The sequence below is a fragment of the Anneissia japonica genome, unplaced genomic scaffold (genome assembly GCF_011630105.1).
Source record: "Anneissia japonica isolate Jap-2015-1 unplaced genomic scaffold, ASM1163010v1 scaffold1547_len296510_cov162, whole genome shotgun sequence".
NCBI classification, from domain to species: domain Eukaryota; kingdom Metazoa; phylum Echinodermata; class Crinoidea; order Comatulida; family Comatulidae; genus Anneissia; species Anneissia japonica.
In genome coordinates, this window is record NW_022701555.1 from 234,708 (window position 1) to 253,641 (window position 18,934).

General features: G+C 34.4%; 1 protein-coding gene across 1 annotated transcript in view; it reads left to right on the top strand.

Moving 5' to 3' along the window:
* The first annotated feature begins 3,582 nt into the window (after window positions 1-3,582).
* LOC117103643 (sialoadhesin-like) overlaps window positions 3,583-18,934 on the top strand; it is a 42,837-nt gene continuing 27,485 nt past the window's right edge. Inside the window, exons 1-2 of the mRNA XM_033244226.1 lie at window positions 3,583-3,634; window positions 18,387-18,752. Of these exons, the coding sequence (XP_033100117.1) occupies window positions 3,598-3,634; window positions 18,387-18,752 (403 nt within the window). The 5' untranslated portion in view covers window positions 3,583-3,597. The remainder of the gene's footprint in view (window positions 3,635-18,386; window positions 18,753-18,934) is intronic.

Sequence of the window (18,934 nt, forward strand, 5' to 3'; positions counted from 1 at the left end):
ATAATAATAATAATAATAATAATGATAATAATAATAATAATAATAATAATATTAAATAAAAAAGAAGAAAGGCAGAAAAAAAAACCAGTGACTTTAACACTCAAGCTCTTAAATGATTAAATTCTAGTGTCCCAGACCTCGGGCCCAAAGACACTATTCGGAATTTGCAGGACCGTGGACATAAATTGGCAGAGCGGGGTGCCTCACCCGTATCTATTGGTGTGATGGGAACGTATGCATTTCGCCGAAAATTACAAGATACAAGGTGACTTTGTTTGCAAAATTAAAGAAAAATTGAAATGCACAATATACTTTAAAATAATAATATTAAAAATTGTTAAAATACACCAGAATATGACGTATTACAAAACCAGAATATGACGTATTACAAAATACAGTAAAGTTACAATATACAAGTGGGAGCTAGATACATTACAATATTAATTGGTCGGTATCTTTTATTCATTCTCATTATAAAATTGAAAAAATAGCTGTACAGTACAAGTTAGGCAAACAATAAAGCGACATGTAAAAGAAATGGAGGATTTTGATTATTTTTATGGAGATTTTTTTCTTAAATAGTGACTGAGCATTAAACCTAGAGAAAGATATACCTTACAACCTACCTTGATTTAATAGCGAATCTGTCCGTTAGTAGTGAAATGTACGGAAGCTTAAAGTGACCTTCCAGATGTCTAGATAATTATCTCGTCATGTCTACATCCTGTAGGAAAAAGATCAAATGTTGCGATTCTGGATCTCCCCATGTCTACATTTTTCAGAAGAGATGATCTAGATCTCGTCATGTCTAAATCTTTTAGAAGAGATGATCAGATGACGAGATCCTTGATTTCATCAAGTCTACATCCCTTAAAAGAGATGATCAGATGACGAGATCCTGGATCTCGTCATGTCTACATCCCTCAGAAGGGATGATCACATGAGGAGATCCTGCATATCACCATGTCTACATCCTTTAGAAGAGATGATTAGATTACGAGATCCTTCATTTCGTCATGCCTACATCCTTTAGAAGAGATGATCAGATGACGAGATCTTGAATCTCGTCATGTCTACATCCTTTAGAAGAGATGATTAGACGACGAGATCCTGGATATCGTCATGTCTGCATCCTTTAGAAGAGATGATTAGATTACGAGATCATGGATCTTGTCATGTGTACATCCTTTAGAAGAGATGATTAGATGACGAGATCCTGGATCTCGTCATGTGTACATGCTTTAGAAGAGATGATTAGATGACGAGATCCTGGATCTCGCCGTCATCCTTTAGAAGAGATGGTTAGATGACGAGATCCTGGATCTTGTCATGTGTACATACTTTAGAAGAGATGAAGAAATAATTAGATGGCGAGATCCTGGATCTCGTTATGTGTACATCATTTAGAAAAAAATGATCAGATGATAAGATCCTGGATCTCGTCATCTGAACATCTGGAAGGTCACTATAAGCTTCCGCAGAAATGAAATAACCGAATAAAAATAAAGCATCTAAGTATGCCACTTGTGACACATTCATCCTCTAACATGTTCTCACAAAAATGTCAGCGAATTGTTGTCTACTGGCAAATTGGCTGTCGGCGAAACGTCCTATCAGGGAACAGTAAAATTACCTGGTCCTCCTGCAAACTGGCATTCGTTAAAATGTGGTGTAGGTGAATGGTATTTCGGTCAATAGTCTGTCGGTGAAACTTCCGGCCACGCTCAATAACAAGGCCCTATAATAAAAACACATTCTGGAATTATTGCACGTAAAGCAAACATTTGTAAAGTATAGTATCCTTTACACCGTATACTCTTATTATCCCAGCAAACACAAAACGTTCTTATAATTTTCGCGAACATTGTGGTTAGGTATGACACAAAATAACGTTCACACAACGTTGTAACAACGTTCAAACGTTGTGAGGGTTTGTGGAATAGGTTATAAGTACGTACATATGGTTCTACAAAATAACGTTTTCATCACCAAACTGTAAAGTTATAACAGGAAACAGTGTCCCTGGTTATAATAACGTTCTTATAAAGTAATATTGTTAGCTGGGATCGTTCTATTAACTTTCGTTTTTGTATTTATTGTAATGTTAACGGGCCCGGTTGGTTAGTGTCGGTTGAATATGACGTGATTGTAGAGCAGTAATTCAAGATTGAGTTCTCTTAAAGTAGATCCATATTTAAACAAGTGATACATTTCAATTAATTCATATGGAAATCTTTTTTTAAAGCACAATGGTAATACTAGTAATGGGGAGCCAATATAACAAAATGATTTACAGAGTTGTTTAGCGAAATCTAGGCCTATATACATAATTGTGTCTCCTAATGTTTAGATATGGTAAAATGGTAAAGGTCAAATCCTGGGGAAATAGATCACTTTGCTAGACTTGAAAAAAGCAGGTCCCACTATATTCAAACTGGGATAGGCCTATAGGGATGGAGTTCAGTCTCGCTAATAATAGATAAACATGCTTGATTAAGTTATCGTTCCAGACAGGAGCAGCATGCTAATATCTGTAAGTGCAATGGGTGAATTGAGAATGTGTAGGGATAATATGTGCAGAACGGATTATTGTGAAAAACAGAAAAATTATCAACAGAAAATCATATTGAGAGTTTTTTTTGCTCGGCACATTGTCAGTACAAATCTTGGCACAGTATTACATTTTGAGTGTTAATGCCAACATTACGAAAGTGTTAATGCCAATTTGATATTTTCTGTTATAATATTGTTTTTTCTTGTCTCTTTTTTGTAATTCTTTCCTTGTTTTTACTAATAAGTTTTGTATGAATCTGTAGTCCGGGTTAGTCGAGTATATTTTTAGAAGCATTTCTTTCATGTTTCCAAACACCGATAGGGCCTAGGCATATGTCTAAATTAAACAAGCATTTTGTTTGACTTCCAATGAACGAATGTATGAATCTGTCAAAGAAGAATACGTACTGTGCATTCACAGTGCATTTGGATTACCTAGATGTCGTTGATATTAACTGACTATTTCAGAATGTAGGAAAGGCAATTTTCGGAAATCCACCAACATATTTTATCACTATATTGAGCCCTGAGCAGCTAACGCGATTGTAAACTACCCGATATTTGACCAATACGTAATAAACTCTGGTACGTTAAAAATTAAATTGCTGCTATATACAGCTAGATGCAGTACTAGCTACAGTATATAAAAGTGAATTTGTCAGGCCAATAATTTTCCTTCCTTTCCGTTATCATTAAACACCTTGTTAGGTTTTTGTAATCAGTGTCATTTATTTTCCTTTTAAGGTAGCAATAGGCATAATATTAACTGCACTATACAGGTATGTTTACTTTGAAATTAAAACAACCAAAACTAGCAAAATAGAGATTTCAATCAATTTGAAGTTTCGATTGCTACTAAATGTTATGATTTTATAATCGTTGGCGCGATTTACGTTATTGAAAATAACTTTGCTTAAGCAGTATCTAAACCAAAATTCTAATTATAGAAAGTTAAAAAGCAATTGAGATTCCTTTGCTGACAAGCACTTGTTGATTAGTCGTCTTCCTCATTATGTGCTGCAGCTATAACGAGTCGAATTGAACATGATGATCCAACCCACATACATTTTAACAATAATAGGTACGGTATGTATAGTTTTTGTTTCTTTTTATTTTACTGAGACTACAATAGTAATCTCATTCAATTTTTCTTATTGATAGTAGGGTCGTCTTATAAATAAAATATTATTTCCCTAAATAGGCCTAATCGTATTTTCCCGCCTGTGTGTTTAAAGCCTTTGCATCATCAGTGACACAAGAGGCTACTCTACGTAAAAATTAAAATTAAGCCTATTGCATTATAATTATTATGTCGTTAGTTTATTCAGTTTGGCAATGGTAATTTGCATATTCCTTTTGAGTCTGATCAGTTACGTGACCTGTATGAGGTACTCGCTATGGTATTGTTTTGAACGCTCGAGTTAATACACTGTAAAGATGGCAGCACAGTTCCTACTAAAGAGAAATCCGCCATCTACAGCAGTACAGAGTGTAAAAAAATTAAATTAACAAGTCAGAACAGCAAGCAACAACAATGAAACCCAGTACCTTAGGAGCCATCCGTTGTTTTCATAACCGTCACAGTAGAGGAACACAAAATATACTCCTAAGATCTCCTTCCCCTTCCCAAGAACTTAGAATAATGATTTTGTCACCCAGAATCCATCATCCGGTCCCCCAACAAACATGTTCGAACAGAGTAAACTCTTCCTCTCTCACCAACCCAGAGAATTTTGCAGTCTTTTAAAATGAAGTACAATGAACAGCCCCTTAACAAATTGAACCTTAAGAACTTAATAATCTTTCCTAAGCGTTGCAAAATTTATCAAAAATATCATCAGCATCATAATTATCGTCATAATTCACATTTCCCCCAAGAACAATATTTAATTGTTTACAAAGGTCACTGATGATAAAATACTATCATTTTCTAAAACATGATATTCTTCATTTTTACTATTATTTAGTCGATAATTATATCTGAATATGATATGTTTTATATCTTCAACACCATACAGAATGGCAAGTTACATCACTGTTGGGTACCCATCTTGAGATCCTAATGGAAGAGTATTTGATCTCATTTTGAATTTTAGGCTTGCACCCATGAAGTCTTTCTGGTCAATTAAATATGTTTCCATACTCAGATTGCACTTAATTGAAGAATATTTTAAAAGTGATTATTTTCTTAGTATTTCGCTAAGAAAATAATTTAAAAAAAAGAAACATAAATCATGTATTAACACTTTTTGAAACCGTTAACCCAACAAAAATAGGGCGCAACTATAAGACATGCATTTTCCAGAATTGAAAGAATGTCCAATCTTATATCAGTACAAGTTTTAATCAAACTAGAGAGCAATTCACAGTGTGGCTTAACAATAATATTGTTAAGACAATATATATTGTCTTAACAATAGACAATAGGCATGTATTAAGGCATTAGGTTTGGTAATCTATGCTTACCTAATTCATTAGATAATTAATATATTTGGCTACAAGTATGTCATAGACATAGGTAGATAGACATAGACATAGACATAGATCATTCTTCATGAGTTTAAATCGAAAATTCGTGAAAATTATTATCCTTGGCAGGACAAAAAACATCAAGAATTAGATTTAAAAAAATCATGAATTGATAAAGAAAGTCATGGTTTACTTTAAATGGCACCCAACCTAAATGAGAACTCAGAACTCAAGAACTCAGATTGTTTTATTAGACCGAAATATAACAATATTCTTGACATAAATAAATAAAATTATGAATTAATGGTCGGGAAACTCTCATTAAGGCTAGAGTAAGCCGCTAACATGTGAGCCACCGCACAGATAAATAAATGTATTGACTACTCATACAGTTTAAAATGTCATTATAAATTATAATATGCATGGCAAGTATAACAGAAAATCACTAAAAAGTAATAAAATAATAATAAAATAGAATATGTACTCTAATTATCATTACCATTACTAATTATCATTACATACATAACAGTTAGCAATATAAGAATATTCATTGTATTCTCCAATGAATAATATTTTAATATAATTAGCAAAATCAGAAAGACAATGAGTTACAACCTTTAACGTTCGGTATTTGAATAGGCCTATTATCTCTAGGGCCTACCTCGAGTGTAGAAGCTATGTATTTCAGGAAAAGGAACAGGTCCCCATATAGAGCTTCTCTTGGTGTGTTTCTAAAGGCTTGGATGAATATACCACGCCATTTGTAGTTGGAGCGACTTAAGCATTGGCAAGTGGGAGGGGGAGGGGGAGGGGGAAGTAGATGGTTGAAATCCAGTTTGCCGAATGCCAGATTGCCGAGACCACTTTGTCGAATCCCAAGTTGCCGAATACCAGTTTGCCGAAAGTCAATCAAAAGCAGTGAAACGTTAACCAGGGGCGGATCCAGAGATGTCCGAAAGGGGGTGCCGAAAGGGGGATCTAGGCCAGATGGTCGAAATCCAGTTTGCCGAATGTCAGATTGCGGAGACCACTTTGCCGAATCTCAGTTTGCTGAGTACCAGTTTGCCCAGTTTGCCGAAAGTCAATTAAAAGCAGTGAAACATTAACCAGGGGCGGATCCAGAGATGTCCGAAAGTGGGGGGGGGTCGAAAGTGGGGCCGATAGAGATAACACTATCCCAGGGGGTCCAGGGGAATGCCCACGCGAAATGTTTGTGTTCTAGACGCCCATAACCTCTGAGGCGTTTTCGGCGATTATTTTTTTCTTTTCTCTCTTTCTTTCTTTTTTTTTACCTTCCAAAAGGGGGGGGGGGGGGGGGGGGGTCACATAGATCCGCCCCTGTTAACGTCTCTTATACACATCTAGATGTGTATAAGAGACAGGCACGGGCCCTCATGGCCCCTCGCTGGGGAAGGTAGGGGGAGGTGAGGAAAAACCATGCTGAAAAAACAGAGTTGAATCTGGTCGGTTATTGGAGTAATAATAATGCAGTAATATAGAGTACAGTACGGCATACACACAATATACCAGGGAATTGTTTTAGAAGAAAATGTACAGTATTATCATAATGTTCATTTCTCACAAAAATTTCGTTCATATTCAATATAAATAAAAAGTAATAGGCATAGATTTATATAGCAATAAACACTGATTATACCAAATCTGACGATATTCTATGATATGTCGTACTGTTTGTTTGGCTGTCTCCCAATTAAAAAATTGAATAGTTTATTTAAAACGATCGAAATCAGGATGGAAGTAGAAAAAAACTTTCACTTAATTAACAGGGAAAAAAAATCTTAGGTTACCAACCAATGAATCATGTAAAAAAGCATACAGCAAATACAAACTGTTAATTGACAGGGATTGTTTCTCATAGAAATGTTTAACTGTAAAATTGTAAGTTAGCAACTGTGTCCGAAGTACAGTACTCATAATTTGTCTCCGCCGAGCATTTCTAAACGTGTATAGGCCTATCCTTCAGAATCAGTACTATTATAGGGGCATACAATGCTCCAACACATGTCATATCTATTCAATATTTATACTGTGCTTTTTTATACTTTGAAAGACCATGCTGTACATAAACTGTGTCTAATCATATGGATATTATTACAACTATAGTCCATTAATTAAGCCATTCCAACGCTATGCTAACACTGTTAGCATAGCTTGTTGGAATATTTTAATAATTCTTTTTGTTCTATTCTAATAAGCAAATAAGTCCGATAAGCATAATTATAATAAATATATAATGTTCAATTAAGATAATAAATATGCATATATTAAGGAAATAAATATATCAGTAATATTATAAAATACACACGTGTGGTGCCCCATAAATTTGCCGATATGTTCGACATGATGCCCTAATCAAAAGGACGACAGAGCCTCGATCAGGGTCCTGCCATGAACTTATCAGGCAGGATAGACAGATTTTTAGGAATTTGTGATTTTAGGCACAATATTAGGGATTGACAATCAACTTAACGTTAGAGATAGGCAAACTATTGTATTTTGGACCGCGGCCGACGACCTCGTAGTTGCGTCGGGGGCGAGGAAGGGTCCAGGCTTGGCCAAAGGAGGGGATGCCTCCCTTCCCCCGCTCGCGCCAGGCTTTATATTAATATTATATATTATATTAATAAAAGACTTGAAAGTCTGTATGATATGAAATGTTAATTGTATCCGCTTGAAGGTTATAATATTCAATGTTATAATTATATTTACTTTTATTAATATATTTACTATTATTATTATTATTATTATTATTATTATTATTATTATTATTATTATTTACTGTTATTAGTCCCTATTTTATTTAATGTAAGTAATGTCATTATTTTATATAAATTATTTAAATTCTATTGATTTGTAAATTTCATAAATATTTTATGATATATAAAATTATTATTATTATTATTATTATTATTATTATTATTATTATTATTATTATTATTATTATTATTTAACTCGGATTCAACAGAAACACTAGATCATGCTTTTATTTCATCGAAACTTCATTATATGTAATTTATTTTATTTGGCCTCCCATTTATTCAATTAAACGTTTAAAACGAATCTAAAATTCTGCTGTTTGCAAATGCACCCTCACTCCCAGGCGCCACCACATCACTCCCATCCTGAAAAACCTGCACTGGCTACCTATTCGCCAATGTATTATTTTTAAAATCCTGTTATTGTAATTTAAGGCTTTTCGATTCCAACAACCCTCTTATATCTCTGAAATTCTGAACACCTATGTTCCCATACCGCCGTCTCCGCTCAGAAAATAAGTTTCTTTTCGGTGTCCCACATTCGAATTAAAAATGTATGACCAACGAACCTTTGCCTTTTGTGCCTCATTTATGCGCAGTTTGTACGTTATTAAATTATCTTTTTATATAAATTATATCTCAAAACAAGATTTGTAAAACAAAAACAGAAACACTTCGAAAATCCAACTGTACAATTTTGACTAAACTTTTTATAATATATACGTTAATGACCTAATAGGCCTACTTTATAAAATTATGTTCAGCATTGAAGTCAAAAACCTGACCAACAGTGACCTTCTACATTATTTGTAACCAGATTTATTTCAGTTGTAGTAGATTTCTAATAAACTTAAACTTTCCAATAATCTATCTCCTAAAGTTTTTTCACAAAGTTTACTTTAATTGTATTACATAGAGGGCGGTTGTTTAGACATTTTGCATAGCCATAGTATGGTTTTGATGGACCTGACCACCGTGACCACGGCCTATACAGGAACGGTATCCCTCCTTCTTATGCATAGGCCTACGTATCTTAACTACCCAACATGATTCATGATTCCTAGTACCGGTAAGACATAAAACCTAAATCTTTGTTTAAACCATTAACAATAGATATAAGACAGAGGAACCAACGGATCTCAGCACATCTTCTAGTTTTAGTACATTTTAAATTGGTGCCTAAGCCTAAATCACTGATCGTGTTGGGATTCAATATTTCGACATTAATTGTGTCATCATCAGGAATCCTGATGATGACATAATTAATGTCGAAATATTGAATCCCAACACGATGGCGTGTATTTCAATACTTGGAGTATGTATTATACTTTCTTATCTGAGATAAATCACTGATAGTATGGCTCTTTAATTTGAAATAGTGAGCAACAGGGAAGCCCTTTTGATGGTCTTTAACTAATTTTTTGTGGTGTTTGAGTTTACATTCGGTTTCGCCAAAAACATAATTGCTGTTTATTACATTTTAGTTCAAAAAAGTAGCGTGTACTGCGCTTTTGTACAACTGTGACGACAAAATTCAAATTCGGAAAACTGGGTTCGGTAAACCGGGTTTCGGCCAACTGGGATTTCATGTTTTGGGTGAACTGGATTCGGCAAACTTGGTTTTTGGCAAAGTGGATTAAATTCGGTAAACCGGGTTTCGCCAAACTGGATTTCGACCAATTGGGAGGATACCAGTAGGGGATGGGGTACCGAAGTAGGCGGCGGCCTACTGTAGCTTGTGCTGTGCACTCATACCTGGGCCTAGAAATTATTTTTAAGGCTCGTTGCAGTTATACTCATAGCCAAAAGAAACGTCTAGCACCACTTACAATATTTCTAAATGCTACACTAGAAAATAGGCGAACTTTAAAACTTTATTACCCACCGTAACTTAATGATTTGATAATGCAGCGGTGGTGTATGCCTAGCTAGGCTGCCAGACTGATTGTCTAGTGAGGCATTCATTTGTCTGGGTGATTAAAATGAACGACTTCATTTAACCATTTATGGTAGTCATAGCCAAAATATAATATATAATAGTCATAAGAATACAGTCTACATTGGGAAGTATTTCTGTGGTTCATTGTTGTGGATTGTGCAGAAATGGCATAATTTATACAACTCCTCGCGCCTTGACTGACCTATCATTGCACAATGTGCGATTTCAAGCTTAAAATCAACTTTAAAAAATGTACAGTGATAAAATATTACATAAAAGACAGCTATTACACACTTTTAAATTAGTTTTTTTTATAGGCCTTAATAATATTCTCAAATAAATTAGTTAGCACAGGCAGTCTTACCCACTATTTACAGAAATTTACAGTAGCCTATACATCCTCGAAATTCGGTATCCAAAGTTTTGATTTTATACTTCAAACAGATGACGTCACTACCCCAAGTAACCAAGAGCAAAAGGTAGATTATATCCAAATTTCCCATTTAAATTATGCTTACTATAAATGTGAAAATTTCGCATAATTTGTAACTAGCCTAATATGTTTAACAAGACATTATGTAAAACTTCCTAAATAGAGCGTTAGCAAACACTATGCCTTATAAGGCATAGCGTTAGCAAACACTATGGCTTAAAAAAATTGCTATAAATGTAAAAATGAGAAAACTCATAACACAGAAAAATTCGCAAACGATGTAAAAATTGTGGTTAGGTTATGAAAGAAAATAAACTTTTTATTTGTTTGTCTTTTGTGGGGTTATACCACTTTTATTTCTTCTCATATTTCATCATTACATAATTTACAAATGTAGTACTGTGAAATATCCAATATGATTATTTACAAAGATAAAAAATCACTTTTCTTTAAAACTCCAATGTGCCATTTTAATTTTTTTTATACATTTTAAATTTTATTTAATAACTTTCTGTTATAATAATCTATTGAAAATAAGGTGGCAGTGGATTTAAGATTCCATTTACCAATGTACTTTAACGTTCGAGCCGGCCTTGATTATACAGAATGCTCCAAGACTACAAATATCGTCTAAAAATCTGTTGCCTGTACCTAGTACAATGCTATGAAAGGACAGTGGTGTTTCTAGTTTAAATCTACAATTGATAAAATTTCACATTACTTTTGTTTCTTTACATTAAAAAAAATAACGTAATTCATCAACCAGTACATTGCATTCAATACACTGAATATCGTTAACAATCTTATGAATAATAATTTTCTTGTAGGTACAATCATGTGAAGTAACTTGAAGTACAATTGCCTAATTACATTATCATTATTTTTTCGAGTTTACTGCTCCAGGTGTGTATCCAATCTCTGTTTTCAGTCTCCAGCAAAATTTCCCATTTACTTTGGGTTTGAACAGGAGGCACCGCAGTATTCTTGAGCAACAAACCTTTGATTTGTTGTCACTTTTAGAATGGGGTTTCTAATACTATGCGTTGGCATATCCTTATTACTTACTACATTAATTGTTAATATACCTTTCCTCTCTTTATAAATGGCTTTTAACAAACATGAATATTATGACATCCAGTTGTGTTTGGCATTCAGCTTATTTCTAAGCCCAAGAGATAGGAGAACATTGTTGTTTTTCATGATGTATTTAACCTTTAATATTCCTGAGTTTATCCAATTCCAATAGTATACAGTTATAAATATTGCTCAGCAATATCACTGAAACAGTTGGGATATAAAAACTGCATATCATTGACATGTATCATTGCCTTTAAAACGGAAATATGAAAGGGGGTATTTTAATACATTGAGGTAATTTTGTAAAATTTGAGATAAGGCAAGTTGGTCCAATTTTTCGCATTCTCGTTATCGTGTATACGTTTAAACCACTTAACTTTAAAAGACATTGCCTGCGACTTAAAATCAGTCATTCTAAAGGAACTCTCATATTATCACGACCTAGCGCTGCGACCGTACCGACCCCTGTAATCCAATCGTAGCCCCCCCTCACACTATCACGAGGTAGCCATGTTATAGTCGTACAATGACTCCCCAACATGAACATTTATCTTGACTCATTTAATATGCATGGAAACATCTCGTTTAATTTATACTGAAAGTCATACTTTCGCTTCAGCTTGTGGTATAAACAGCTAGCAAGCACATGGCCAGGACGCAGACTACGATTAGACTGGCGACCAGTACCGACCACAATAATTTTTTTAACATGTTGAAAACTCCGCGACCATACACGATCCTCTCCCTTGTCACAAGCAAGTTGCTCTTAGCTGCTCTCACACTATCACGACCTGGCCACGACCGTAGTGGTCGGTGTCGGTCGTGTACTGATTGCAGTGTGGGTCGTAATAGTGTGATAGTAGCTTAAGACCCTCATGTTCGTAGTCTCCATACATGGTACTTCTTTCTATTTTTTTCTTTTTATTTTTCCAAATGAACTTAAAAATGATTTTTTCAACATCTTTGATAATACTTTGGTACCTCAAGTATACTAGCATTATAAATAAGTTTTGATAATGCAAGAGTTTTAACGATCGTTATCCTACCAAAAACTGTTAGATTTCTTTTTTCTCATGTAGTTAATACTTTTTCCAATGATTCAACTTTTTCTTTCTAATTCTTTTTGTAACAGAAGTCTTTGTCATGACCTACATGAATACAAGTATTTTAATCGGTTTTGTTGTCCACGATAAATTACCTGGTTTACTTTTACAGTCTTTTAATCTGCCTAACCACAATGTATTTGTGTACTTGTTTTCCCTTTATTTAATTTTATCAAATTGTTCAATCACCTCAATGCTTTTGATGTTAGTCTCTGTGTTTTTCAGAAATATATAATACCGTGTCATCTGCAAATTGTGCTATTTTAACAATTTCATCGTTGTCTCTAGATGTAGGGATATCAATACCCTTGTTTCAGTTCTTATTTTTGTTGCGAGTATCTCAGCAACGAGTATGAATAGGAGTGCTGAGAGAGGGCATCCTTGCTTTATACCATGGTTCATAGTGAAGATTTCTGAAGATGACAGCCAGAATTAGTGAATATACTATCTGTATTTTTATATATTGTTTTTACCCATTTTATAAAAGAGTGTCCGAATTGAATTTACCTAAGGTTACTATTAAAAAAATCCTGTTAACCGTTTTAAATAAAATCCTCATCTTCCAGGTGTTTATTATTCAATTTCCACAGATCTGGCCCTTTCTTTTTCATTATTGATTATTAGTTTTAACGAGACCACCTGGTGATCAGTAAGAATTGATGGTCTTGTGTCATATGAATAAACAGATTCTATTAGATTTTCTCTCTTTCTTTTTTTATTTTTCATTTTTCCAAAATTAATGGAAATTTTATTTTTAAATTTTATTATCTCCCATTTATCACGTGGATTTGACTCTTCTATCCTGGCTTGATTAACAATGTATATAACATTTTTAATAAAATCCTCATCTTCCAGCCCACAGGCCTGGCCCTTTTTTTCATTATTGATTACCGTATTATTTTTAAAGAGACCGCCTGGTGATCAGTAAGATTTGATGGTCTTATGTCACATGAATAAACAGATTCTATTAGATTTTATGAAATAAACACATAATCTAGTCTTCTATATGTTTGTGTTGATTTTCTACGCCATGCAAAATTAGTTCTGTGGGGATTAAGTGTCCTTGCATCAATTACATTAACATTTGTCATAAAGTTCATTAATGTATATACTGAGTTGTCTGTTATGTTTTTACTGCCTTTTGGGTCTGTATTTTTGTTTAAAACACAATTCATATCTCCAGAAATGATGATGTTACTATTCTCATCACCTGTAAAGTTCTTAACAATTTTGTTTCACTTTCTATAAAAATCACTTCGTTCACTTGCAGTATTTGGTGCATATACATTACCAAGCACAATGACGATATGTCAATTTTGACACAGTATAATGACAAATCTACCATTTTCATCAATGTGTTTTATTAACCTTATAGGAATCACAGTCCTTAATCAGATTTGAAACTCCTCTTGAGTAAGAAGATCCAAAGCTATGGTATGCTTGACCTTGCCAAAGAAATTCATACTGGTTTATTTTATCACTCGTCAAGTGCGTTTCTTGTATGAAAAGTATATCAACTTTATTGTCGTTTGTCCATTTGAAAATACATTCCTGCTATGCTTCTCTCTTATCCTCTATCGTTGAGAGATAAGAAGTGAATGTTAGGTATCATTTAATAAATAAATAGATAAAAGTATCAATAAATTGTGTTCATTTATTTATTTTATTTTTTTTAATTATTTATTTTTCCTTTTTTTTTAAAATTTATTTATTGATTTATTTTAAATCCCTAATTACAACCGAAAATCCAACCGATTATTGGTTGTAAAATAAACATTATAAAACGTTGCAGCAACGATTTAGTCAGAGAATTTGTTGTAAATATATCATTGAGGTTCTACAATGTTTTGTAAGGTTAATTTGGTATAAAATTGTTAACTGGGTAATTACAAATTCATCAAGATATCATTATTCGGCAAAAGCATCAGACATTTGCGTTACGTTTAAGCGGAATGTTGTGAACAAAGAAAGACGATCAATCTTTATTGTAAAACTTCAGCCTGTGATGACCGAATCTAGCGAAAATATTAGCACATTATACGGTATACCATAATAATAATGTAGGCCAATGGTGAAGGTGACAGACTAGAATGTAAAAAAAAAATGCAGCTTTTCTATAATATTTCTAACTAACGTACTTTTTCTCTCATAATCCAAAGGTCGTAAGTTTTAATAAGATAATCAAGATTAAACCCTTGCCCTGTTGCGTCATGTCTATGTACTGAAAAAATAATGGCATTCGTGTAGGCTACTTTTTCCCAATATAATTAAAAGTCCTTAAAATTTCAAAATTTTGATTGTAATTTCGATCAAAGATTATCTTGTTTGACCTTGATTTGAGGAGGCGAAGGTAATAAAGTAACATTCAAGAAGGAAATACAAGTAATTAATTATTTACAAATTTTAATTAAGATGTATTTTCCCTTGCTACTGTAAAAAAAAATCATAAAAAATAATTTTGAAATAAACTTGCTCATATTGCAATAGGATACAAATTATTAACTTGTGCATAAAAATTATTGAATTAAAAAAATATGTACCCTGATTTTTAAACCAAAACATTATAATAAAATAATAAAATACTTCCAGTGACTGGAAGTGTTTCTATCATTTTTTGCTGTAAACTGATGGGTAGTCATTTTTTAAATACACTAATTTCTATGTTCAATTTGATAACTTTTATGTAGGCAAGTTAATTTCAAAAAGTATTTTTATGATTTTTTTGGTATTTAGAATGGGACAATACATCTTGAAGGATGAACCACAAAATTCAGGATTGGCAATCAAAATAACGTTATTTGGATGTGTGACTAGCGATACGAATCAAATCATACTAGGAGGACAGATGGAAAATTATGCTAAATTATTATTATAGTGGAAGAGCCCACTATATACTTTCCCCCTCCCACAATAAAAGCAAATCACGGTCACATAGTTAAAAATCACCTCAAATTACATTATTTTGCCAGCCGGCGCTCCATGGTGTTACAGGGCACCCCTGAAAATGTGACAGTTTGCGGGGTTTCAAAGGCCTATTTGATCGATTTAAAAGTCTACCATGTAAAAAATACATATACATTTTTTTTTCTTCCCGACGAATTGTGGTTTTTATACCCGACGGGCGTGGGAGGGAAGTTGTGGGGGGGGGGGGCAGCTCTTTAACCAAAATATAACATATAAATGAACACATTTTTCCTTGATTCTTAAAATGAGGATCGATAAGCTCACTATGTGTGTTACCCTGTATAAACAACTTGATATATGATTCAAATCCAGTTGCTGATCCAGGAGGGATTTTTCCCAGATGGACGATGTACCACCTCACAGGGATGGCGCCAGCGTGGGGGGAGACAGGGCCCCCTGTCGGGAAGAGCTGGTCCCCCCCCCCACACATACCCCGTCAGGGAAAAACTCACATTTCATCGGGGTGGGAAACAAATTATATGTATTTCTACATATTAGTAGATTCTAAAATCCATTAATAAGCCTTTGAAACACCTAAATTGTCAAAATTTAGCCCCCTGGACCACTTCCGAAGCCTTTTGGACGAGTCAAGTGGCCGAGCGTTAAGGCAGGGGCGCCGCTAGCTACCTTAACATCGGCACTGGTTCCAGCCGCTCCTCGCCCATGCTTCGGTTGGTAGAACCAAGTCTTCTCGGATAAGGACTTAAAAAATGGAGGTCCAATGTATACATCTGGCTCGTGTGAACTTTAAAGAACCCATTGCGTCTTTCGGAAGAGTAGGGGGTTACCCTGATATTAAGGTTCATTTCAGCCCCTGTCGTTGTGGAATGATGGGAACATGTATCTACCAAGAAGCGCCTCTTTACGGCTGCTAGGTAGTCACGGACCACGCCCATACGCAATTCAGCACAATGACGCTGCAAGTTATGGGTTATTCTCATACCTTTACCTTTACCCTTTAATCGAACCTCAACCACGCCCACTTTACTTTCGTCGAAGGAAATCTGACCCCTCGCCGGGGACCTCGGTCCCCTCGTCCTGCAAATCCTGGCGCCACCTCGGCCCCAGCCATAATGGGGCTAGAGAAAATGTATGATTATGGTATTACATCTGTCATAGCACTGGAATATGAACCAATATAGGACTTTTATTGTTTTAATTACAAATTCAATTCAAATTTATTCGGCATCACATAAAAAACAATTACAATATACAAAATTCTGTAGAGACAGTTGAAACATCATTAAAAAAGGACAGATGCCAGGATAGCCAATGAAACTTATTTCCAATGGGGTCCGGTACTATAATGTCTACTCCATCATAAATGTATTGTATTTGCATTGCAAGTTATAGATACAATTTAGTGAAATATACACCAAATGAAATCAAAGACGTCCTCATTGTTGACTAGGCCTACTAAGGTCAATTTCACATTTTTAGTTCCCCTCCCCACCCTTAATAGTGAACCCTATTCAGGGGACATCCATATTGAGGTGACAATTTTTTTGTCCTGAAGGTGTCCCCCTATAATAGGGGTTCTACTGTAATTTTATTTATATTGTCAACAGATGGGTGTGTTGTAGCTTGGATATGCACTTTCCTGCATTCTCAAGAATTATGGTGATTAGGAAAGTGATGATGACATAGGCGGTGGAATAGTTGAGTGATGGAGGACTAATGACATCAAAATAAGCCCACCATAAATGTGGCCAGAACAAGCGCAAACTCCCACAAATTAAGTGAAGCAAATGGCCTGGGCATTCGTGACTCTACATTCATCTAAGCACCACAATGGTGAGGTGCGAAAATTTTAAGAGACAGTACCTCTAAATGGCCGAAATTGACACTGTTGCAGTCTTATATATATATAGTACTATGAAAGTCAAAATAAAGCATCAACAAATTCCTCAAGATTTTTTTTTATCACAATATATAAAAAGCCTTGCATGTTTTGATGCAATAAAGTGATATTTTTTATATTGTTATAAAAAAAAAATCTTGAGGAATTTGTTGATGCTCTATATTCGCTCTTCTCACTTATACAGTTCATTTCAAAAATGTTCAGGCACACCGGCCTACGTGGCAGAGGACTAAAAGGTTCTGTAGTCGAGGTGCAGGACAACGGCAAAAAAAAAAAAAAAAAAAAAAAAAACGAAAAAAGAAAACAAACAAACAAAACAAGAACAGACTTGATGTGGTAGAATAATTTGGAGGAGATCAGTGGCCCTTCACTGGAAAGTTTTGATTATATGATGCTTGAAATGCACTTTCCTGCCTTTGACCAATGTGGTAGGGTAGGCCTAATACATTTTTGGATGAAAAAAAATTTTAATTGACCTGGTATTCAAATTTGTTGGGTTTCAATTATAACAATTTTTTTTGTGAGATCAGTTTGAGATATTTTATTTCTTAGGACAAAACTATGCTAAATCTGCCAAAATTATGCCAGCAGATATGCTAGATGCTAAACGAGTCTAAATTATGCTAAAAAGCATAATTATGCTAGGTCTGGTCACTATGTTTAGATAGTCTTATTAATATATTTTAAGTTTTTGTTCCGACGACCTCTCATGGCGTCGGATAACATGGGACCAGGCCTGTCCAACAGCAAAGGGGGACATTCCCCTTCCCTCTGCTGGCGTAACCACTGCTACGGGGTGCTTTCAGGTTTAGAGTTGATTGCAAGATTTGAAATTCAGCAAGTAGACTGTTCGCAGATTCAAAACCCATCGTTTGCTTTTTTATTTTGATTTTCGTGATATGTTGTAAAAAGAATGATACATACTCCAAATATTGAAATGCACGCCATCGTGTTAAGATTCAATATTTCCACATTAATTATGTCATAATCATTCCTGTTGGCGACATAATTAATGTCGAAATATTGAATCCCAACACGAAGGCGTGCATTTCAATATTTGGAGTATTATACTTTCTTATTTGAAATTAATAGTGGACCTTTCGGTATAAGTTGTAAAGTACAGGTAGTTTTTCACACACGATCATACAATTTCAGATTTTTTTGTATAAATTTCTATTTTTTACTGTATTGTTTGAATATTTCATGTCAGTACTTTTCACTGGATCCTTTGCTGTGGAAGTGTCGGTTTGTGTAAAACCTAACGCAGATATTACAGAATATCAGACGACACAGTTGATATGCTATTTTAACAGAAATCTTTCAACATCCTTCAAGCAACCAATGTATAGATGGTCTAAATATATAAATGATAGAAACAAGCACCTAATTGCAACATACTACGATGGATATGGAGCTGTGCCTGAGGCTTACAGAAAAAACATAAGCATTGATGCTAACGGAAACATTGTGATAAACAGGACAACGCGAGCAGATGCTGGAGCATATGAGTGCGAGATACTGATATTTGATGATGAACCATCTAGGGCAAGTGAAATTGTCAATATTACTGTGTTATGTAAGTAAATATTTTTGACAACTTCTTTAAAAAATGTAAACTGGTATTGCAGTACATCGACACCTGTCTCTTATACACATCTAGATGTGTATAAGAGACAGGAAACAAATTATATGTATTTCTACATATTAGTAGATTCTAAAATCCATTAATAAGCCTTTGAAACACCTAAATTGTCAAAA